At 38.8% G+C, this 25,077-nt stretch overlaps 1 protein-coding gene across 1 annotated transcript; it reads right to left on the reverse strand.

The window, feature by feature from the left end:
* Window positions 1–8,760: 8,760 nt before the first annotated feature.
* Window positions 8,761–21,623, reverse strand: LOC121326614 (5-hydroxytryptamine receptor 3A-like). The gene is made up of 8 exons (XM_041269941.1): window positions 21,552–21,623; window positions 13,355–13,495; window positions 13,138–13,182; window positions 12,044–12,153; window positions 11,449–11,618; window positions 10,933–11,093; window positions 10,145–10,355; window positions 8,761–9,029 (listed from the first exon to the last, which is right to left on the reverse strand). The coding sequence occupies exons 1-8, from the start codon at window positions 21,621–21,623 to the stop codon at window positions 8,761–8,763; spliced, it is 1,179 nt and encodes a 392-aa protein (XP_041125875.1).
* Between the last annotated feature and the right edge of the window lie 3,454 nt (window positions 21,624–25,077).

Genomic DNA, 25,077 nt, shown 5'->3' on the forward strand with positions numbered 1-25,077 from the left:
CAGGGAAACATTTTGGAAAGTTTACTTAAGGGATGAAACCAATATGAACAATTTTGATTTGGGTTACAGGTGGTGTTCATTAAGCAAAATCAAATTCTGTTCTGCCTTCGAAATGATTTTTAACAGGACGGTTTCCTCAAACCCCCCTGCAGCTAAAAATAAAGAAATCAGTAAATGCATTGCGACGGTTTACTTGTACAGTTAGGAACATAGTTTAGAACATGAGTGTAATACTTAAGACCGATTTATTTGTTATTTATACCTATACATAATTATATTGGAGAGGAAGCTGCTGTGCGATGTTTTGTCATAGATTTTAGAAACAACAAATTGCTTGATGTCTAAACTTAACGTGCTGTTTTCACTGTGCCAGTGGTAGACTTGGCAGAAAAGTAAAGATACATTCAGATATAAAAAAGATATACATTCTGTATAGACTTTAGTATTTAGAATTGTTTCAATGACAAGCAAACCCCTTCAGGACATGTATTTGTTCAGTGCATTGCAGAACAGGATCAGTGCAGAAAACACACGTGGGTGTGGCCGAACCCAGAGCACTGCAATATGAAAACATGCCTGCATTGTAATAGAGCACCAAACAGGCAGCTGCAGGAGGGGACTGTGTATACTGTCAGCTTTTCAGTTTGCCTACATGTCTCAGCTGCCCACATTTTACAGTGGAGTTGCCAGACTCAACAGACTGACAACTTTTCAGAAATGGCCTCATTCATTCATTCATTCATTCATTCATTCATTCATTCGTCTACCAAATAACAATTTCATTAAATACCAATAAAGCAAATATATCTGAACAATACATGATCATTTGCAGTGAGTGCATTATTTATATGATCTGTTTAGTATTCAATAGGAAATGCTATAAATCTGAAGTGTTACCATCTGATCTAATTAAACTAGAGTGGAAGTATAGTCGTTGAAGCAGAGTGTACATGCTGGAATACCAATAGATACTTTGTACATTGCTGTGGTTTGCTTGGTTCAAGGTCTTTTCTAAAGGACTCAGATCTCACAGCAGCCTCAGACGCTCAGTAAAGCTCACTGTACAATGCAGGTTTTCCACTGTGTTCAGGCTGGCTGCCCTTTGCAAGTAACCCTGAGAATTGAGGAGGTCTGGTTTGTGTTACACATGGAGCAGGGCTTTGGATGGGCTGAAGTGTCACACTCCTGAATAACTCCAGCAATCGTCCACAGCACTTTCAGCTTGTAAAACCTGTATTAGCCACCTAAAGCATTAAAATACAACATGCATAAACACATGCATCTGCATATAATACACAGATCAGTTTGCATAAACACATGCATCTGCATATAATACACAGATCAGTTTGCATAAACACATGCATCTGCATATAATACACAGATCAGTTTGCATAAACACATGCATCTGCATATAATACACAGATCAGTTTGCATAAACACATGCATCTGTATATAATACACAGATCAGTTTGCATAAACACATGCATCTGCATATAATACACAGATCAGTTTGCATAAACACATGCATCTGCATATAATACACAGATCAGTTTGCATAAACACATGCATCTGCATATAATACACAGATCAGTTTGCTTAAACACATGCATCTGCATATAATACACAGATCAGTTTGCTTTTCGTTGTTTTGGGAGTTCCTCCTTTCCGTTTATGATTTTTACCAGCTGTGAAATGTTGATTATCATACAACCAAAACATTAGCCGTGTATTTTGTGTTTCCTGGTAGCAGGCAATTATATTTTATTAGCTCTGCTCATTATCACGCCTTGCCAGCATTGTTAGAATGAAAGAAGGCACGCACCACATTGTGTAATAGCTGTATCGCATGAAACTCCAGCCATCAAAAGCATCACTAATAAAACTCTGCAGGTTGAGTTTTTAAAAAGCGTTGCTCGAGCACATGTATTTATTTATTATGGAGCAATTTTGTTTGCAGGTTGGCTGTGATCATCACAAACAAACTCAAACCTTCTCCACTCAAGGCCACTGCCTTGGCAAAGCAGCAGCTCATTAAATTAACAGTTGACCACTCAAACCACAATTACATCTTCTAATGGCCCTACTGACTAGCCCACAAACTAGAGTTATGATTGTTCTCTCTGTCTATTAGTAACTGTTATTTTTACAGGAGGCAATTAAGAAGGTGGGGAGGTGTACAGCTGTTCCTGAATGTGATTTAAGATACATTAACAATAATTGCAAACAAGGAGGACTGAGTCTTTTGAATTTTCCAAATATAAAAATAACAGTATGTGAAGTCAGTCGAAGGATTGAGAATTGGGGTTTGAAGAACCATGCTTTTTATTCTGCTCCCAGCTTGTTACTATAACTATAAAACACCTAGGCTTTTCAAAACTGTGTAAATATGCAGTTTTAAGTCATTCCCCTGTTCTTTGCTTTATTGTTGTTCAAAGTACCTGGAGTCAATCTGCTCAGTGTTGTGTGGAACACTCTATAAAAAGAAATCTGAAAATAAAAATCTCACAGTCACCAGGGCCTAAGGAAAGCACTCCCAATAAAGAAGGCAAGGTGTTTGAGGTGCTATTCAGTGACAAACGGCTGTGGTTCCAATTACAATTCTGTGCAGTTCCTATAACAGGAAACCTGACGAAAACCAGCTGACAAGCATGTGGTTGATTTATTTCTTTATTTCTTTATTGACATCCAATGAGGGCAAACACAGGGGAATACAAAACCGGTAAGACTTTACATGAAGTGTCTTTACTGAGTATTTACATTGTAGTTACTTAGTAAATGCATGTGTACTTACACATCATTACAATGTTATTATGCATAGTTACAATGTACTTAATGTGTCATTTTTTTGCACGATAGAACCCTAACCCTAAACCTAACCCCAACTCCAACCCCAACCCATTAACCCCCACCCCTAACCCCCACCCCTAAACCCGACCCCAAACCTAGTAAACCTGGCCGATCCTAGAACTCATGCCCCTGCTCCGTTGTGGACATCTTTCTATTTAGTATTCGATTTCATTACATTTAATGATTAACAGCAGTGTCAATAAATTACCAAAGACAAAAAAAAATCTAATGCCTTTAATATAGAGGTAAATGCCGTCAGCATTTAAATCCATCGCTGACTAGATCATTAAAACAGTCCACACAAAACAAATGTTAGCAGACTGTTCCTTGATATCTAACGTGCTGGTGTTTACAAACCTATAATCTTGGAAAAAACCTCATATATTAAAGTGTCACCTGTTTAGAAATATTACCAATTTGGAATAGATTGAAAGACAAGTCCTCCAGAACACATGCTTGCTCACTACATTGTAATTAGCCCTGGAAGAGTTCAGGGGATTAGTGAGTGCTTTAACTGACTGGCTCTGAAGCAGTCAGGCTGTTTGCCCCAATGCCTCTTGTATTAGATTAATTGAAGACTGCACTTTCTTGCCACAATGCTTCTTGTATGTGTTGGAGCTAGCTGGGTAGGTACCCCAGAGCACCCCGCAGTACAGGGAAAGCTCACAGTGTGGGTGCTGTTCTGTTCGTTTGGATTCTCAGCCCCTCCCCACTCTGGCCTTTTCCACAGGCTGAGAGATGCATTATCTGAGATGGTACAAAATATTAGTGACAACCTGCCTGTCCTCAGGTTAGCCATGACGTCACTCTCTTCACACAACACTGACTTTATTGTGAATTTGTTCTGGCAATTGATATTAAAAATGTAATTTAAAAAAACAAAACAATTGATGATTGTTATAAAGGAACTACCTTCCATTTCAGTAATATTATAGACGCCTTTGAAATCATCCCTTCAACGTATTTTTTTTTTTTTTTATAGTCTGTTATTTTGCAGGCTTTATGCTTTGCTTTTTATATTTATAAAAACACATTTTGTGTGATACTTTGTGTGGATGTTCAGGGTAAATAAAACGATTCCTAATACATTGTAAAATAACATCTAGCTATCAAGCTATTTTTCTGTCTAAATTCACATTCACTGTGTAAGAGTTACTCAAAGAAAAAGAGCAAAAGGTGTGTTTAAACAAGGCAGAGTAACAAAGGCTGACATTTCATTTGAAATTAAAGAGTCTGGGTGGTATTCCAAGAAATTGTTCTAACTTTTAGCAATAAATTGAGATATTTAATTTCACCCAAGTAACACATCCTTAATGATGAGTCATGATAAAGGTTTCTCTGAATTCTCTTTCATGTTTACTTTAGCTCAACAAGCTTACTTTAGCTCTGAACCTTTCTCTTTTATACAGAGGCAGCTGAGGATTGATAATTGCCTTCACCTGGCTGTCTCCGTGGAAATGAGTTTGGAAAGCTATTTGACCAACCTTGCAGGGTATTAACTTTATAGTTGCCAAATCAAGACAAAAAAAAATAACAAAATTAAAACAAATGCATTATTGTACGGGAGACCCCTTTCTGTGTGCAGGATACCTCCTCCCTGCCACAGCTTTTTAGAAAGCAACTTGAACAAATCCAAACAGCTGACAACTGGGAAGTTTCTCATTCTCTTTAATTGATGGTTGCATTTAAAAAGTGGAAATATGTGTCTTAATTCATTAAGCCTTGGATCATTTCCTTCTGCGTGCAGCTGTTGAATGTATTCTTTCATTCTAACTTCTCTGGTGCTCCTTGATTATTTTGCAGTTCCTACTGACACAAAACCCACTCCAAGCGCAATTTGTTTTGCACGTTTTCTTGAAGGTAAGTGTTAGCAGAAGCACAACTCTAACCTTATAAAACAGATTTCACACACACACACACATACACAGACAAAGCAACACTGATAAAGGTATCTGACAAAACGTTTGTCTAGGGAATTGAATTATTGGTGCAAAGATACCGATATGTATTGGTGCTATCTTTTTAACACAGTGTGTATTTTAAATATGTGATATAATCGTATATCGAATGGTTATATTAGATTAGAATAAATAAATACATGTCCTTAGTTATACATTGCAAAGATTTATGGAGCACAGTAAAACTATAAAATAAAAGCTTTGGGATTGTCCAGTAAAGGGACTCAACAGCAAAAAAGCAAAAACAAAAAAAAACCTCTTCAAGACTAAATACATAAATAAACAAGTCATATAATATAAACCAATTACGAGTGCAAACCACATCATAAGTGATGGATTAGGTTCATTCAGTACATATGCTTTTAAAATATATCAAATATAACATAAACCTTGGTTATTAAGGGGATTATTTCCTCCCTAGCAATGATGAAGGTTTCTGACTGGCTTTGTTTATTAACCTATTTTGGGTTGGTAAATGTAGAAAGAGTACAAACCAGCAGCTATGTTTTTATATCATGACCAGAGCCAGCGCTCCCGATAAGGTTTTGGGTCATCAAGTAATTTGATTGACAGATAGGTAAATTGGTCATATGTGCAAAAAGATTTACACATTAAGTACTTTGTAACTATGCATAATAACAATGTAGTTATGTGTAAGCACACATGTATTTACTAAGTAACTACTATGTTAATAGACAATCATTAGAGACACTTCATGTAAAGTGTTAGCCTGTAAAATCCATTGCGTTGTTAAATGTGGTAGTACAAGAAAGGGGGGTATATTTTGCCTGGAAACAGTGGTCTCCTATATAGCTGGTGGCCAGTGGGATCTTTAAATAAAGAGGAAGGAGATGAAGACACCCCCGCTCATGGTGGCTGTTGCATCTGTTGGAATATTGTGACAGGAATAAAGTTAACGTGTTAAGTAGGTTAATGTGGAAACTTGGGCCTATCAGATATTTACAGCCAGTAATAGAAACTGTTCCTGTAGAACAAGCAGGTAGGTTGAATTTGTAATAGAGGACATGTTTTATAAGCAGTGTCATCCCTTGTGAACTCAAACATGTTGCAAAGAAATGCATGTTGCATATGTATGTTTGAATGTACGCATGTATTTTGTCTTCCATGGGGGGTGGAGGGAGGTGCACGTGTGTATGTATGCATGGGATTGTCTGGATAATGTCTGTCTGTTGTCAGTAATATTTTTTGTGAGGGTCCCTGGAGACAGAAAGCCCACAATCCGCCCTGTTTCAAAATGTGCAAAAAGTATAACGTTTGCAAACATTAAAATGGTGTTCCCTGAGTGGCTCAGCTGGTAAAAGCACGGCGGCGTGGTGTGCATGCAGTCAAGGGAGCGCAGGGTCCAGTCCTGGCTGTGTGAAGTCGCCAGTCTTCACTGAGGATCCCAGAGGGAAAGTTTCAATTATAAAAAATAACTCCAAACAGTAATTTAACTCTACATCTTTAGCTAAGCTTTTTGCTTTTAATATAGATTTATTTTTTATTTTTTCAGACTAAATTGGTTGCACATGAGTTTTAAACTTAAACTGCATTAAGCTTCATGTAGTACATCGTTTTGGTGACAACTTTTAAATAGTTTTGAAAGATTTTAATTTACTTATTTTTGTGCTTCTATCTGTACTTACTTCTTGCTGTTCCCAAACCCACAATTCATTCCTTTCAGTAGTTGCAGCTCAGTGTAATTCACTGTTATATTAGGACTGGTTGACTTTGGCTTTCTGCTCTGAAATATTGTTGAGTGACAGCACAGATATTTGTATAGAATCTGAAGTGGCACCTGCTGGTGGTTACAGCCCTCATCACTCTCTCCATTGTGGGTGTCACATGAACAATTATCTACATTTTCCACTCGTTACTGGTAATTGTTTTCTTTCGGCCTCTTTGGAAAGCAGCCACTCGTTATACCAGCCATAGGAAAAGGGAAACAAATGCTTCATCCCGTAGAACGTGATACGTGATCTCGTTACACTACTTCCATTCACATTCTGGAACCAACAGCATTGCCCTGTATTGAAATGTAACCACACAGTAATCATCCATAGACATGATGTCATTGAAATGTGTGTCTTCCATGAGGAAATTAGACTAGATACATTAGATGGCACAGGTAGTTCAAGCTGGACGCATCCACTAATATGCAGCATATTGTTTGCCTGGAGGCAGTTGGTTGGCTAGGGCAGTGGTTAGTACTGCTATTCTTGGTTTCACACAATTCACAAGCCAGGCTAATCCTGTGTTGACTCCTGACTCTCACATCTGTAATGGCACTAGAGGTCTAAATGAAATTAACATTTTAATTCAGACCCCTGGCGATGATAATTGATGGAGGGTAGGGAATATTTGCTATTTAAAACAGAGGGCTCCAGGTTTTCATTTTCACTCAGACCTGAATATTGACGTGAATCCACAAATAAAGCGCAGATAGAAAATAACCTCGAGTGAATTGATCAGGCCTGGTGCCAGCCTCTGCTTCCTTATTAATCAGCCACTCACTCTGCTGTGAGCATCCAGTATTAGGCTCTTTTCATTGAACTAGGGCACTTTGACAAGTCTGTATCATTTTCATTTATTTTTAATAGAGTCAATAACCCCTGAATTGAGTCTTGGGGAGTAGCGATGCATGGCTCAGGCTAATTGAGAGCAGCTTACTGCGTCACTGGATAATAGCAGAAGCTGTTTTTTTACAGCGTTGATCAACTTGAACAGCGTGCAATTAGTGCCATTTACTATTTAAACTCTGCCCATAAATTAGCTCACAGATAAGTGGAGAGGCTGACCGTAGGGAAGCCATGGGCACGGGGGGCCAATAGCCGCCCTCCCCCATTAGATGAAGCCAAACTCTGGCACACATCAGGGACGTAATGGATTGAGGTAAAAGAATGGGGTCTGCAACTACAAAATGACTATCTAATACACCAAAGTTTTGTAAGGCTCACTCCACTTTTAAATACCAGACATGTTGGGCACAGAATGAAACATGTGGCTGCTTGCCACCACCCTGTAGGTGTGCATGCCCACTGTGCAGATGGAGTGTAGTAAACAAGATGTGCTCTGCACCGCAGGCACACTCCACTCCACTGCTACGTTCTTGGAAGAAGTTACAAATTCAATCACTAAAATCATTAAGTCAGGATTAGTCAGGATTCTGTGTATTCTTCAGACAGTATAAAAGAAATAAACTTTAAACACAAACAAGGATAAAAGTATTTCCCATGTTGAGGGAATATAGGGTTGTTGAACCGAGTACTTTTCCATTTATTTCATGTAGCGTAGCTGTATATATTGTAGGTATAGTATCTGCAACCTTCTGGACAGTACGAAAAAGATTGCTGTAGGTGTTTTAGACCCCGCCATCCCTCTGAAGAGATGTGTTAGGCATCTCTAATTTACATAGCAGTTTCTTAGTAAATACATGTGCACTTACACATAACTGCAATGTTATTCTGCAAATTGACAATGTACTTAATGTGTAATTATTATTATTATTATTTTGCATGATATATGTAAGTACACAATTGTATCAGAAAGGTTAGGGTTAGGGTTAGGGTTAGGGTTAGGTTTAGGGTTAAGGTTAGGGTTAGGGTTAGGGTTAGGTTTAGGGGTAAGGTTAGGTTTAGGGGTAAGGTTAGGGTTAGGGTTAGGGTTAGGGTTAGATTTAGGGTTAGGGTTAGATTTAGGGTTAAGGTTAGGTTTAGGTTTAGGTTTAGAGTTAGGGTTAGGGTTAGGGTTAGATTTAGGGTTAAGGTTAGGGTTAGGTTTAGAGTTAGGGTTAGGGTCAGGGTTAGGGTCATGGTTAGGGTTTGGGTTAGGGTTAAGGTTAGGGTTAGGTTATATTGTAACCATGCATAATAAGATTAAGTGTTAGTGCCCACAACACCACGATTACAGATTCAGTTGCAGGCTTCTGCAGCAGTACCTCTGTCAGTCCCTGTGTCTAAGCTTTGTACCACATGCACCAGGAGGAGATCAGTATAACAGAGAAGACAACAAGCAGAAGCAGGTAGAGGCGGAAAAGGAAGCAGTCCCAGATGAACGCGACCCTGATCCACTCCTCCTGCTTGTGCTCGTGGAGGCTGCGGTAATCCAGGTGGCTCCGGATTACCAGGATATCCTGGGATAAGCTTGTCAAGAGGTTTTGGATGAGCTGAGAGGACTGGGCTTCCGGGCTGCTGACCAGCTTGGACTCTTCAGAGAGGTCCAATTCTGAAAAATCAAATCAGAAGGTTTTCTTATCTGAAGTAATCCCTGATTAAGACACTTTCTTCTAATTACCTCTTATTCTATGCTTCTTATTTACATGGGGCAGCTTTTGTGGTGCATTGATGCAAACAGAAAATTGCGTATTTGTAAACTGTTAAGTAAATTATAACCTAAAACTTGTGGCTTCACCTACTTTACATGCTTCCACTTCACTTTATAAACATATGTTTGTTTTTTTTAAATACATCTGAGAATCTTTTAAGATGATTCAATACTTTCTCTGAAAAACCAGTGTGTGTGTTTTGTGTTTATTCAACATAAGGAATTGTCAGGTAATTTTAGCTCTGAGCAGAAGCTGAGTTTTAAAAAGCTTAGTTACACAGATTTTCTTAGTGCTGTTCATTTTCATTCCTTTTGTAACTGCCTTTGTTGCAGACATCACCCCTTTCAAACTGCACTATTGCAATGCTCCAGGGCTGCCCTCTGCTGGTTATTTTTTTAGTACTACAGTTTGAATGGATTTGCATTCTCTTTACCTTGCTGTACGTTTCTTTCGCCGCTGTGTAGATTTTTGAATGCGGGTTCGTGATGTGATTCGGAAGGGGAGAAGCAGATCAGCTTTGCAATGAAACTGAAGGTTATCCTTTTCAGAAACGTCGGCACATTGCGGCTGTTGGATCTGGTCTGGTGCAGAACATTGGAAATAAAAATTGTTTCCAAAAGGCTTACGACCATCAGTGCCAAGCAAACCGAAAAATATATACCTTAATGGAAAGAGACGAAAAATACAGTCAAATACAGAATCGAAACCAAAGAAATCATTCTTCTCTGTAATCAGAGACTACTACTACTAAGAAGAAGAAGAAGAAGAAGAAGAAGAAGAAGAAGAAGAAGAAGAAGAAGAAGAAGAAGAAGAAGAAGAAGAAGAAGAAGAAGAAGAAGAAGAGCCCCAAACAAAATAATGCTGTTAATTCATCAAGGGGTTCTAGTGATATAAGAAACTCTGAGAGCAGATAACAGTAAGGTTTGTTTACAATATAGAATTATTATAATGAAAAGCTCTCCAGATAATTACAGCTATATTTATATGAGCCCTTCAAAGACGTATCAATAGTTACCTATTATCGGGGTCCCCCCTGCATTATTCGGCAGCAGGTCGTTCATGATCAAGAGGAACACGGTGTACCCCAGCAGGAGGGTCATTTTAAAGGCTCCTCGGTCGATTTGGTGCACGGGCAGGTAAAAGCTGATGAGGTCAATCACCATGAGGAAAGCACTGGGGATCACTAGGTTTACCAGGTAGAGGAGGGGCCTGCGCTTCAGTCTCAACTGCACAGAGAGGGGACACAGACAGAGCTGGGTTCAGATCAGCCAGGCTTTCTTAAACGTGCAATGATAGCAAATTATATCCTTGGTCATGGAGCTATTTCATGAAGCTCTAAAAAAACCTGTAACAGTAGCTGGGTTTGAGGTCTCTGTAGGATGCCACAGTCATAGCAACACTAGAGAATATGTGTTGAACTGCTCTTGGTAACACTCTACTCTTGGTAAAATGTCTCTAATGACTGTGTATTTACATAGTAGTTACTTAAAAAATAAATGCGTACTTACACAATGTTATTATGCACAGTTACAATACTTAATGTGTAAATCTTTTTGCAGATATAACCCTAACCCTAACCCTTTTTCTGACTGTGTACAAAGTAACTGCTATGTAAATACATAGTAATTAGAGACACTTAATGTGTTACCCAGCTATTAAGGTTTATTCTATTCCTGGTACCCTCTTGGTGGAATTACAGCCGGAAAACTGTAATAAAGGAGACATCACAAGATATGAGTGTGGAGAGCAGTGTCACCTGCTGGCCATGCAACACATGACATGGTTGACATCACTCCCCAATACCTTGAAGATGACTTTAGACCAGTTCTCCCCTTGCATCTGCCAGGTGGTTGTCTGAGCGTCGATATTCAGCAGTTCCCACTCGCCTTTATTCTGGATGTTTTCTTTCGATTCCGCAGTGATTTCATCTGAAGTCTGGTGGAGACCCAGGACTATATCGCTAGCTGTAATAATACATGCAGAGTATTATTAAATACTATTAAAAACAAATGCATCCAAATTACCCTTTGCTCTAGGCTGTACAGGGCATTCCAAATTCTGCCAAACTCAGTCATCATTAAATAAGCACAGCATTTTAATGCATTGTATTTAACTGTCACTCGAACGAATCCAAGAACGTAATGGATATGAAAGATATCATAATCGGAGACGGAAAGCAAAGCGCACCTGTGTGGAGGAATGGTCCCAAGCAAAGCGCACCTGTGTGGAGGAATGGTCCCAAGCAAAGCGCACCTGTGTGGAGGAATGGTCCCAAGCAAAGCGCACCTGTGTGGAGGAATGGTCCCAAGCAAAGCGCACCTGTGTGGAGGAATGGTCCCAAGGAGAGAGTGCAGGTCTGAATATCGAAAGGGAAGTAGAATATATTCAGGTTGCAGGAGCTGACGATGCGAAGGGGTTTATCGTGGGTGATTCTACCACTGCTTCTCACATACATGTACGGGATCTGGGGGGACAAATCTTCTTCAACGCTGCAGAAGAGAAGACAAAAGTTAGTCAGACACAGCACAGGTGTGTGTTCATGGAGATTCTTCAATGCTTCTCAAATGCACTCTCAAGTGCCTGTCCTACATATCTTGAGTAAATGTGTGTGTGACTCTAAACCCTGTTTTTTTGTATCTTATTTTCTCTTTGGGTCAGCAGTGTTCTAACTCAAGTTCCCACACTCCACTCAGTGCCTGGTTCATCTTGCAGCAGTGCTGAGCACAGTGTACTCATGGTATTTCTTTAACCCTTCATTCTCCTTACAGTCACATGCTACGTTGTTTTTTTTCAGTGTTCATCCATGATTAAAAGCACATTAATTGCACACGAGTGAACTATCTAATGAGAGACTATGTGGTTCAAGTGAATCTTCAGGAAAAGGATGGGGAAAGTGGTTTGGGAAAGAACTCACAACTCATAGACGTAAAGATCAGGGCGCCAGATGTTGTCTACCGGTATGGACACCTTGTTGAGTCCACCAAAATCAGCAGGGTCCCAAACCAAAAACTCATTGACCCAAAACTAGACCAAAAGGGTGGCAAAAGAGAAAAAATATGTAGGTGTTAAAATTGTTAAGAGTTTAATCAATATATAGGCTGGACACGAACCTGGGCCACTGCACACTGCAAGCAAGCTTCTTAAACTCTAAGCAAAGGAGCTGGGCTCGGCTGCATTCGTGGTTTTAGTGGAGCTTTATAATCACCGTGGGGTGGAAAACACCAAGAAATTGATCATTTTTACACTTGAGTTTCTTTTTTTATATTGAGGCATCATAAAAGCATCTAAAGGGCTGCATCTGCAGAAGTTACATTTAGACTTAATTGTTGCAGTTAACAAAATAATAGCGTTAAAGAGAGCGTTAAAATACCAGGTAGAGGCAAGTTAAAAATGCTCCAAAAAATGACAAAGTAATGGGTTAATAATATGTGGGCTTTGTGACTGTGTTGGTTAAGCACAAAGAAATATGATAAAGCCACATAAGCATAAAGCGTGAGTATGTATAGGAAACTGGAAGATTACTGCACAAAATGAATGCAACACATTTTTCAAGGGGGATTCTGTAGAGGACATGACAGAGAAATACAGAGGAAGAATAGCATGAACAAACACTCACTTATAGAGGATATGACAGAGAAATACAGAGGAAGAATAGCATGAAGAAACACTCACTTATAGAGGACATGACAGAGAAATACAGAGGAAGAATAGCATGAAGAAACACTCACTTATAGAGGACATGACAGAGAAATACAGAGGAAGAATAGCATGAAGAAACACTCACTTATAGAGGACATGACAGAGAAATACAGAGGAAGAATAGCATGAAGAAACACTCACTTATAGAGGACATGACAGAGAAATACAGAGGAAGAATAGCATGAAGAAACACTCACTTATAGAGGACATGACAGAGAAATACAGAGGAAGAATAGCATGAAGAAACACTCACTTATAGAGGACATGACAGAGAAATACAGAGGAAGAACAGCATGAAGAAACACTCACTTGCCTAAGCCATATATAGGTTTGAAGGATGTGTGTCTTTTCATCCTGTCAAGAACAAAAGAAGAAAATACACTTAGAAGACTGTTTGATAAACTGGATTTACTGAACTGTCTATTGCAGTATACATTTTTATATTAATATTATTATTATTATTATTATTATTATTATTATTATTATTATTATTATTATTATAAAATATTGAATGAGAGTTGCTTACCACTCCTATAATCTCATACAGAGTTAACGTGATGTTCAGTTGGACTGGAGTTGTCCAGTTTTTCACAGGTCTTAAGAACTTGTTCCCAATGACGTCTTTAAACGTTTCAAAAAAACGAACATATTCGTAGTTACTGAAATTCTGCTCAGGAGTGCAAAGGGTAACCCAAACTACAGACAGAAAAACAAAACATCAACAGCCATTTACTTTTTGAACATGTCCAGAGTATCCAAAGTTAATAATAAAATAAATAACATCTACCTTTAAAAATGAAACACCAACAGCTTAAAATGAATTTCACCTGCACCATAATGATCTGCAACCCAGCTGATTATTATTACTATTACTATTATTATTATTATTGACACAGAGTGTTCTTGGTTAGAATCTCAAGGACGAGAATCTCTTCTAATTTATAGGATCTGAATGGTTGTTGACACTTCTCCAAATGATACTTCTTAATAACCCCGGGGAAACAAACAGGCTTCATAATAAGCAGGGGTGTGAATTAATTATTTTAATGATTTAATGTCTAACAATGTATGTAGAAATTATGGTTAGAGTTAACATAAGGTTAGGGTTAGGATTTTGGCAGAGAGACCATAGTAAGGAGGTCATCAATGACATTGTCTAGCAAGAACAATATATATACACATACACACACAGAGAGAGAGAGAGAGAGAGAGAGAGAGAGAGAGAGAGAGAGAGATCTTTGTTAAATTGTGTAATTTTAGACGTTTCCTCATTTTGTGTTGAGTAATATAAAGCTTTTTTTTTGTAATGTAAAGCTTTTTAAAATAACGTTTCAATGTTTTTAATATCCTGACTGAGCTTAGTAATTCATGCTAGGTGTAGATAGTTCAGAATGCTCATTTGAACAGTCAGTTTCATTATTTAGACCCTACTTGCCGTAGCTCTTCCTAGTAGTGTTCCTTCTTCATTATGGATTATTGTTAAGGAGGGTGTTTTTCTTGGACCAGAGCTTCAGGGTGTCCACTGGGAGTCGTACTGGTTTATTTATGAGCGTGTGCATCTCTGTACCTGTTTACAGCTTGATCCAGATTATCACAGCTTGAAAATATCCCCCTTCCCAAGCCCCATGTGGATAACCATTAGTACTTTCATTTCTAATTATATATCAAAGCACTTATTTCATCATTGTGTTTGCTCTAATGCCAAAACAACCAACCAATCAGTCAGTCAGTGCTGCTTTGCAACCACACTCAAGTGCATGTGATTGAAACAAATAACAGTGGAAAGAACAGATAGCCTTTCACCCAACATGTATAACATAGAACAAAAGCCTCTCCCCAAAATCAAATTAAACATGCGTGCTGTCTTTACCTTATGCCTTGAAAGATAACGTTGATATTGTTTGTGGTTTTGTATGTGCTGCCTCAAGCCAGTAAGCCTGTAGTAAGCCTTCCTGTTGTGACCAGCACCCCAGCTTCATATAGAGATCTCACACAACTACAGTAGCTCCTTTTTACACAGTTATCAGAGGTTGTCATTTACTGTATGGATTCAAGTGTCGGTGTGTTTTCAACGATGTGAACCTAAAGGACATGGAGCACTCTGCTGTTTGCACAGAAAGCAAGCTCCTAATGTTAAGTGCAGTGCAGTAAGACAGACCACAGGTTAACTGACTACCACTTAATACTGAGAGAGCAGTGAACTCTACCACTTAATACTGAGAGAGCAGTGAACTCTATGTTCTCTGGAAAATGTATAATTGCTGTTTTGTGAAATGGACTTGGGTGACTGTGAGATTATTCCCATGGGCTATATGGCAGTGTCTTGAGTCCAGAAAGACCACAGGGGCTGTTTATTTAGCCAGTCAGCATGCTCAAGCTTGTACATGGAAACTATTTTATTCACAATAACCGTTACTCCAGCAGAATGTGAGATACCTACCATGCAAACTCTATTAAGATACATACGAACAGAGGCTATCCAGAATAGCCTACTATAAATCTCTTTTATTACATATATAGTAAAGAAGCAGACGTGTGGGTTTTTACAGTTATCTTTATTTTCACCCCATCCCTTGAAGGTGTTAAACAAGAGACTAGTGCTTTTATTTAATTTAATTTTTTACTGCTTTTACTGTGAAATAAATACAGCCCTTGAAGTAAGAACAATAAATTTTTCAATAAGCTGATTAGTCCAGCAAGTGAAGCAATAATCACCCAATGTCTTTAAACTCGCAACCAGTCTTTTAGTTTAGACGATCAACAGAGCCCCACTGTGGATTGGGTCATTGTGTGAATGCAGTGTGTATGCCTGGTTGTGTGTGTGCACGTGTGTGATTGTGTGAATGTAGTGTGCGTGCCTGGTTGTGTGTGTGCATGTGTGTGATTGTGTGAATGCAGTGTGCATGCCTGGTTGTGTGTGTGCACGTGTGTGATTGTGTGAATGCAGTGTGCGTGCTTGTTTGTGTGTGTGTGCACGAATGTGATTGTGTAGGTTTTTGCAAGTGAAGTTCTGTTTATTTCAATTTTATTTGGGCAGGGATGTGGTTAAAATCCCATCCCTGAAAAAGCAGGTGTGAAATGTGGTCACTCATTGGTTAATTGATCCTGCCTGGCAGCTTCCTAGTTGTCAACATGGAGGGTGTTAGAAGTTGATAAGCGGTATCCTCCTAATTGGATTCTAATTGTGGATCCTCAGAGATAAAACCAGAGCCTTCAGGCAGTGCAGATCACCCAGAGGTAATAGTGGGGTGCTCCAACCTGCTTTTCAGGCCCTGGGCACTGCAGTGACTTCTGCAGCAGCCTGGACTGTCAAGTCCTGTGCTTTCTCCGTTCAAAGACTCAAAGAAACCCACAGAAGAGGCTGAAAGAATGTGTCACAGCTGATGCCCCTCCTTAACTGAGTGCAGGGACCTTGTCAAACACATTGTTTGGAAAAGATCTTGATGGGTTCTCTGATCATTTTTTAAAAAAATTTAATTTCTTTGGGCACGGCATTGTTTGCTTACAGTACATGCAGCTTTACATGCGCTGTTGAATATAATATGGGGCAGGTTATTGATGCCTCTCCTGGATCGCCCTAGAACTTGTGCCATCAATTATATAATGCCTTTTTGTGCTTTGCTTCGGATGTGATCGGAGTCTAAGAGGAAAGCAACTCTGAAACTCCAATGATTATCCCTATTCCACTTTCATAGCTGTTAAGCTTCCACTGTAATTGTCCTCAGAGCATGCTGTTTAAACGTGTGTGAAAATGGCACTGTCTCCATTGCTTATCTGGCACAGGGAAAGCCATGCCTCTGCTCTTCTCACCTGTGCAGCAGGTTTATCCTCAAGAACCGACTGTGCTCCCCCTTTGTAACGCTGTAGTCTGGAGCAATAGGTAAGAGACAAGAATACAAGTGCTAGTGTGATGGCATGATGGGGTTAATGGGAGCCATGGCATACTGCTTTACTACCTGTGCCATGGTATAAAGGGATGTCTATATGTTCTGCATTACAAGAACGGTCTGTTTGCTTGCACTGTGTGACTGTGTGGCTGCTGCCTAACCCACCCCCTGGACCCCACGATGAAAACAAGCTTGTGTTTTGTTAAATTAAATAAAGTTCCATATATTGAACTTTACTAGAATGCTGTTTGGCATCTGTAACGACAGTAAAAATGCATTCAAAATAAAGTAAAATGTATAAAATAAAAAAAATAGTAAAAGCATTGGGAATAGGGTCTGTTGCTAAAAAATGATTTTTAACAAAAAGGCATGTCTTTATCTGTATGTAGAGCAAATGTAAATAAATCTATTTTTCCAAGCCCGACTCCTCCTCAACAGAGAGCATCTCAAGTCTGAAGATGTGTTGAGGGTTGCCTCTCATTTACTCTAAGCCGAAGAATGCCCACCTCCTCCCTCCCTCCCTCACTGAAACCCACAGCATCCCATGCTGGTAAACAAGACCATTCTGGGATGTTGATTGAACAGGTGCCTGTGCACTCAGGCTCTCAGTCCCACGACGTGGTTTCTGTATCCCAGTGGAAATGAGCTGTTTACAGCAGCCCCTGATCCCCTTCCTTTAGGAACTGCTTGTTGACCAGTGATACCAGTCCATTGGGAGTCTTCCCAGTGCTTGTACATTGTACCCCGTGGGAGCAGTGGAAGCACAGGCTGTATTCCAGGAACTTTAAAAGACCAAATGCATACAGTACGATGTAAATTGAACAAGTGAGCATAAGGACTTTGGTTTTAAGCATAGTTACAGAACTGTTTCGTTTAATGATGTTTTGAGAGAATTCAGTTTGAATGTCCAATATGTGAATGGATAGAAGAGCCATCAGTAAAATATAATCACTAGTTTCATGAATATCAAACTTGAATTCATTCATTCATAAAATAATAATCATTTTTAAAAAGTATAGCTTTTTTATGGCTAATTGAAGAATTCACTATAGGAGTTCAAACTTTTACAGTGAAACTGTCAGGATAAAAACACTCAGTTAGGTATTACCAGCAGAGCAAAGAAATACTCAACCCCATATACACAGCAGTGTATGCATCTAATGAGCCTGTGGCATGGTACATTTACACCGCAAGACCAGAGTATTAATGAGTCAACTGCCTGAGAATATTCTGAGCTATAAGCTGCATCGGTATGCACTGCTGAGCTGATTCCAAAAAGACTTCTGTTTCAATGCAGTACAATAGCTCTTTATATTCTCTGAGATGAACTGGGAAATGTTTACATGCTTCTGGGGAATTTAAACACTGGCCATAGGGTGGCTCTCCCCACTCAGCTCACATCCACAGAAACACTGAGCCGCTAACGTCTGGCTCCAGCTCTGCATTTTTATCAGGCTCTTATGAATGGCTCTTGTATTGGGGATATTCAGCCTGGCTTCAGACTAGTCCTGGTTTCAGTGGGAGGGTCTGCCAGAGGTTGCCCGAGTCTGATTCTAAAAACCTGAAAGCTTTTTGTAAAATTCACAGGTTACGGTCTTAATGAGAAGTGTTGACGAGTAGTCCACATTCTTTTAAAAAGGGGTTTTATAAACTGATTCATTGTAAACGATCTGAGTACCTGGTATACACTTGTGTACTTACAGATATCATGCAAAAAACTTTACACGTTAAGTGCATTGTAACTATGCAGAATAACATTGTAATTATGTGTAAGTACACATGTATTTACTAAGTAACTACTATGTAAATTCACAGTCATTAGAGACTCTTCATGGAATGTGTTACCAAGCTGTATATGTAAAGTAGCAGCTTGATCTGATCTGCACCTGTGTACACCAGAAAGAGGACTGCAGGCAGTGTGCTCTATTCCACAGCAGCAGAACTCTACACAGTCTTCAATTATTCATGCTCCCCTTGTGGAGAACTGGAGATCTGATTGACACATTTTATGGAGCGTTTACATAATTCTGTTGATCGATCCAAAAATAAATTAATGAGGATGAAGAAAGAAAGCAAGACACTTATAAACTGAGACAGAACAAGATGGTTTATAAATGAACAATACCCCCCAAACACCGACCACAGCCCCCCTTAAGGATATCAAAATCTATTTGAACCTACTGAGTGGGGCTCAGTGTCGTATGTTTGCATTGTTATTGTGCAGGGCAGTGCCAGCATTCTCTGCTTGACTAACCCTCAGTGCAGGACTGCTGATACCCACGCTGCCTCACAGACAGTTCCATATTGAAAGGTCCTCACAGTACCTCAGCTCTTGCATAAAGACCGAAAATGACCTTTTTTTTCTTTTTTTCTTTGGGTGGGGGTGATTTTCTATTCTTATAAGAACAGATGCCATCCAATGAGGATAACTTGAGTTCATGATGCTGCAAAAGGGAGCTTTTATTAGGAGCTCAACCAAAAAAAGAATTCCCTGTGCGGGATCCCAGGACAGTGCTTCAGAATACTGACTAGCTATCACCCATGCAGCGGGACTTTTTGTTTGTTTGTTTGTTTGCTTTAACCCCGTAATGCTCACTGCTCACTGCTTCAAGCTCGCACTGCAATATATTGCAAAGACAAAAAACTGTCTCTGTAATCACTTGAATCAAGAGGCCCATCTGGATGAATCAGTTATCAGCTGAAACAAAGTTGTCACATTTAAAGTGTTATTGTAAGGAGTCGGCGTGTGCCAATCACAAAACAATGGGACCCAATTGGAGCTGGGTGCCATTTTAACCACATGCTCTTCCTCAATTGTCGAGACAATCAAAAAAAGTAAATCTCCCCTTAATCCCTACAAAGGGCAAGGACACTCTGCTGTTACATTCTGAGCTACACCATGTTCCGGAAAAAGGGACCTTTCTTTATGCTTTCTTATTTCTTAATCTAATGATATGAGAATGAAATGTACAAGAAAAAAAGTTAAAGTTCTGTTCATGTTTCGTTGGGTAAAGTATTACTTTCTTTACAGTTTTTTTGTCTGTCTTTCCATCACATTCAGTGAGCGATGTCATCTAAATCTATAGATGTGGTCTATCAAATGTCCACCCTCTTATAACTAGTGTGTCACAGTGTCTCAAGTCGCTAGAAGCATCAAGTGAATTCACTCTTTTTCTTAACTCAAAGTTTTCTGTTTTAAGTACACTTGACCCTTTCTCTTGTGCTATACAAGCGTCTCCTGCACAGTGAATATCGTTTTGTAACTATCCACAAGTTTATTTCAGTTTTAATTATGAATCTCAACTAAAACTGGGTGACAGCAGATCCTGACCCACCCATAGCAGGTTCATCAGGTAAAAGGCTCATTAACTAAACTAAATAACACACTTTTGGTGAGGCCAAGGCCAAGTGGTGGTTCTAGCAAAGAACTCACTTTAACCTTTAATCAAATCACGTAAACATCAAACATTGAATATCTAGTATCTTATTTGTCCTTTGATAAACAATATGACTAACGACCGTCAAGGAAAGGATTTCTATCTGACCTCAATCCATTACGACCCTGCTGTGCGCCAGAGTCTGCCTCCTCCTCCTTCCCAGCCTCCACCTGCTTTTTTGCTTCATCTAACGGGGGAGGGAAGCTATCCTGCCCCCCTGCCCATGGCTTCCGTATGGTCAGCCTTTCCACTTATTTGCAAGCTAATTTATGAGCAAGTGTACCTGAAAAGGCGAGGCTAAAGGCCCAACAATGTAGTGTGAAAGTATGTATAATATAGTGATGTTGTCTCGTCTGTTTTAATAAATAATTTATCGCATGAGCTTGCTCACTGAACTTATAGTTTCACTACTCCTATGATCAGTCTGATTGTGGTGTCAGTACACCTTTCTAACACAGAGCCCTGTACACCCCTGAGGCTTGTGAAGTCTTTCAGGTTGATCTGCAATACAATTAGCAACAGAAGTCCAGTTGCAGTCAGGTCCAGTAATTGCAGTCTGATGACAGGATGCCTGTGCTGGGGCAATACTACCAGATAAGTATTGGTGTTTCCACATGGTCAATTAAAAGAAATGGTGTGGAAGAAATTGCATTTTAAACAGAGGAATGTTTCCTTATCATCTGATACTGATCTGAACACAAAGAAAGAGGGCGTGTACAACAAAAAAGAAAAGAAAGTTTTTTTTTTCATTCTGTTCTGGTTGACAGATGAGGTGCGACGCCAGCTTTTGGAAAATACTAATCTTAAAAAAATACACTAATACCTTTAAAGATAAGATAATCGTTATTTATATGCACAATCTAATCAGATTCAAGCTACCTGTCTGAGGATGCTATATGTTCTATATGTAAACTAGCATGGAGCTGGGATTGGGTTGCTGGTTTTAATGGGTTTTCGGATTCAAAATAATCATTACAAAAGGATTGATTCCTTGTGCATGTAAACACGGTGTATGAATTTGATCCACAGCAGTTAAAACAGCTCCTTTCTAGCTGCTTGTGATTTATTGCAAGAAAGAAAGAAAGAAACTTTTTTTTAACAACAACAATAGCGCCTTTTCACACAAAAAATACAGAACCTGATGAAACAGAAATTTTAAAAAAGAAATTAAAAAGTGTGGTTTTAATTGCAAAATTTGAAAACTAAGATGAAGATATTTAAATTAAAAAGAATATAAAACAAAATTGTTCTTAAAAGAAACGTGTAACAGTAATGGCTGTGCCTGCTTGAACGTGACAATTAAAACTACGACAGCCCTGAGTCGTTGTCATTCATGTTTCCTGCTTGACAATAACTCCACCACTCTGCTTAACAGGTGCTTTGGTGCAGTCATACTTACACTTGGAAGTGTGAAGCGTGTCAGGTTGAGATTGATTTTCTTTTCATACCTCTCCTCCAAGGTCCCTGACATGGTGATCAATCACAGTGTCACTGGCAGAGATGTTTGACAGCCGAAGGAAACTCGTTGTTTGGTTAAGAACTGTCAGCTGAACCCTAAACCTTTGTTCCCGTATGTGCTTATAGCACCCTGGCTAAGAGAGGGGATTGGAGATGATTTGAAAAAGATTACTGCTTTGTTGTTTGTTAATCAGGGCCTCTGTAACTTTTTTTTATAAGAAGAGCAAGGGGAATATCTGCTTCTTCTTTATTTGTTTTAACTCAATCCCAAGTTTTCTATCTTTCTTACTTACCAAGAAATACTTTCATACATTAACTTGTATTGGAGAAATATTTTACTCAGTCTAGGCAAAAGAGCTAACTTCTCAACATTTAGGTAAGTTTAACATACCTTTGTCAAGCGAAAGTGTGTTTGAAAACAAATAGTGGAGGTACTGATAGCCTTTCGATGCCATAACCACACACTCTATTTAAATCTATTAATGTGTTTGTGATGTCAATTGACCACATCGTTAATGATGTAGCAGACTTCTATTCCTTTCTATTTAACCCTTCAGGCATCATGGCATAGGTTGAAGGAGGTTGAAGTAGAACAGGTTCTGTTTATTTGTCAGGCAGGTTTGAGCTCTGGCACATGCCACACCTTACTCCACGCGTCCTCTCTTCTCTCGTTTGACAAGGAGGACGAGCGAGGCATTGCAACAGAATCAAGAACACCGATGTGATCGCTGTCTGCAAACTCCAGCCAGCATTCACACTGAAATCAATAGAAATATCTGCTTTGCTATTCTGATGCTAGACTTGATTGGGTTGAATATTTTCAGCATTCAGTAGTTCAAAATCTGGGGCTCAACTGCTTTTAAAAAGAGCTGGCTTTGTGGTTTTAGTTTTACAGAGATTCTTATGGGAACAATTACTACACAGATCTGTTGACAATGAATTATTTGTGCGGAGATTGTGTTGAGACAGAACATCAAATAATATGTATTTTAAAATATTGGGGTTTGTATCTGGCTTTGTTCATTTATACAGTAGTTAACAATACTATTGTGCACATAATACAAGTTACAATTGATAATGTCATTTAGAATGTAATGTGACACTAAGTTGAGTTACAGAATATATCAAATAATATATATGTGTGTGTGTGTGTGTGTGTGTGTGTGTGTGTGTGTGTGTGTGTATATATATATATATATATATATATATATATATATATATATATATATATATATATATATATATTAACTATATATATATACTTAATATATATATATATATATAGATTCTATATACATATATATATAATTTTCTATTTGACCATGACTTTGTTATATTTCAGTTACTGAAATATATAAACTAAACTAGCATAAAATATACACTAACTTTGAAGTAAAACTGATGCTTTTGAAGTTAAACCTCACACCGTCACAAAAATGCAATGAATTTTTTTTTTTTTTTCAGGCTTAAAAAGGTTAGCTAATATTAAAATAATTAAGTTTATTTCTTTTTTTTACTGCACATGAGTGCAAAAATAAATTCCCTGCAGGATTAGAGCTGATTAGCCTTGCCGAGCAGGGAGTCTGTCTGCAGAGTTCTCCCCCCTGCTGGCCAGTTCAGTCACTGTCGCTGTGCCAGCTGGCTGCACGCGCGCACCGAGCGAGGGCCTGCCCTGTACCAGTTGAGACCTTCAGAAGGCAGCGCAGCCCTCATAGAGTCTGCTGGCCACATTGCACACCACCTGTTGCCTGTAAAAATTAATTAAAACTGAGACGCAGGGGTAATTGGACAGGTCAGATATTTGTGTTGGATTGTGTAGCTGAGTGAGAGGTGCTGAATTAAAAGTTATAAAATGTTATAAAAATCAAACTGATTTGGTTATTAAATTGATAAAACCATGTAATTAGAACATAAAAATATACGAAAGTTTACAAACGAGAGGAGGCCATTTGGCACATCTTGCTTGTTTGGTTGTTAATAGCTTATTGATCCCAGAATCTCATCAAGCAGCTTCTTGAAGGATCCCAGGGTGTCAGCTTCAACAACATTACTGGGGAGTTGGTTCCAGACCCTCACAGTTCTCTGCGTAAAAAAGCACATAATGTGTGTGTTCAGTACAGCTGCACTCATCGTCAAAATAACGACCTATTTTATAAGACTAATTAGGTAAAGCAGGCGATTCCGCAATCAACCAATTTAAATACCCCTCACCGCAATTAGCGATGGAGAATTACACACCTCTCACAATAACTAGCGGGTTTGGGTCAACCCTGCGTGTGTAGGCTACACATTCCAAAAGAAAATGAATGGCACACAAAGACCTCAGCCTCGTACTAGCCATGGTGATGAGGATGCACAGAAGTGAAAACTGAAATTTACCAATATGGAATCGGAGATTTTGGTACAAGCGGTACTCGTAACACATGAAGATGTGCTACAAGCTTGAAATACATCACCAGGACAAATGAATAAAATATGGAATGTGCAGTGACTTTTTAATAAACAAAAATCTAATGTACCACTTCAGAGTTTGTAGTCTGGTTGCTTATACATTACAACGCATCATCCAGTTACTGTGCTTCGCATATTAGTTCAACTTCTTTTTTCATATAGAATAATTCCAGGCATATAGACTTTTCAAACTTCAGAAACAATACGTTTTATTTACTTCCATCCATGGCAATCAAACGGGTGGATAATTCTTCCATTGTTGTACAGCAAAATGTTTAGCAACAATAACTCCATTCAGCTTCATACGAAGAGTCTTCAGATTAACTAAGATTTATACCTTCTTAAAGTCTTATGCAGTTACAGCTCTCAATGTTTGTCTGTATCTCCTACTCTGTGTGTGATTTTAAAGCATATCTGCATCGTATATATGGTCAAAAAACTGTACTTGCTCTAGCTACAAACTAACTGCGTCATCTGTCCCTCTGTCTTTTTTTTTACCGTTTTCTTTCCAACTCGAATTTAACAATACTGCCTGAACCAGTATTGTTAAATACCAGAATGCCATATTACAAAAAATACATTCTGAAGGCATTACTAAAGTAACGGTGGAGGTTCAGCCCTCATTGTATGAGACTTTTTCTTTTGTGCGCCTCAGAATATCGTTCCATCTTTTCTTAATCTCCTCCACCGTTCTTTTAATAATGCCTACATGCTAAAAAGTAAAGGCTCTCGTTAGAACCTTGCTTTGACACTGAGACCATTTAAGTGCTTCTAAGAACCTTTTTTACATGGATTCTATATTCTCTATTTGCAGGCTTCCTGTTTTGTCATGTAAGCTATGAAACATGTATTGAAAACTGGAGCTTGCAAAACAATACGGTACCAGTATTATAAACTGTAATTTACAAACTGACTTGATCACAAGGGTTAAAAAAATGAACTCTTTGCAAAATGTTATTAAACTTTTCTTTGTCCTTGAAGACGATGTTACCTTGCTGCAGATAGGTTTCCCACAT

Source organism: Polyodon spathula, chromosome 14, assembly GCF_017654505.1.
Source record: "Polyodon spathula isolate WHYD16114869_AA chromosome 14, ASM1765450v1, whole genome shotgun sequence".
Taxonomy (NCBI): Eukaryota; Metazoa; Chordata; class Actinopteri; order Acipenseriformes; family Polyodontidae; genus Polyodon; species Polyodon spathula.

Excerpts from the sequence above, each read along its gene's own strand:
- LOC121326614 (XM_041269941.1), bottom strand. The coding sequence starts at position 21,623 with ATGTCAGGGACCTTGGAGGAGAGGTATGAAAAGAAAATCAATCTCAAC. Across the intron at positions 13,183-13,354 it reads TGTATGAGATTATAGGAGTG|GATGAAAAGACACACATCCT; the intron begins GTAAGCAACTCT and ends TGTTCTTGACAG. Across the intron at positions 12,154-13,137 it reads CCTATATATGGCTTAGGCAA|TTTTGGGTCAATGAGTTTTT; the intron begins GTGAGTGTTTCT and ends CTTTTGGTCTAG.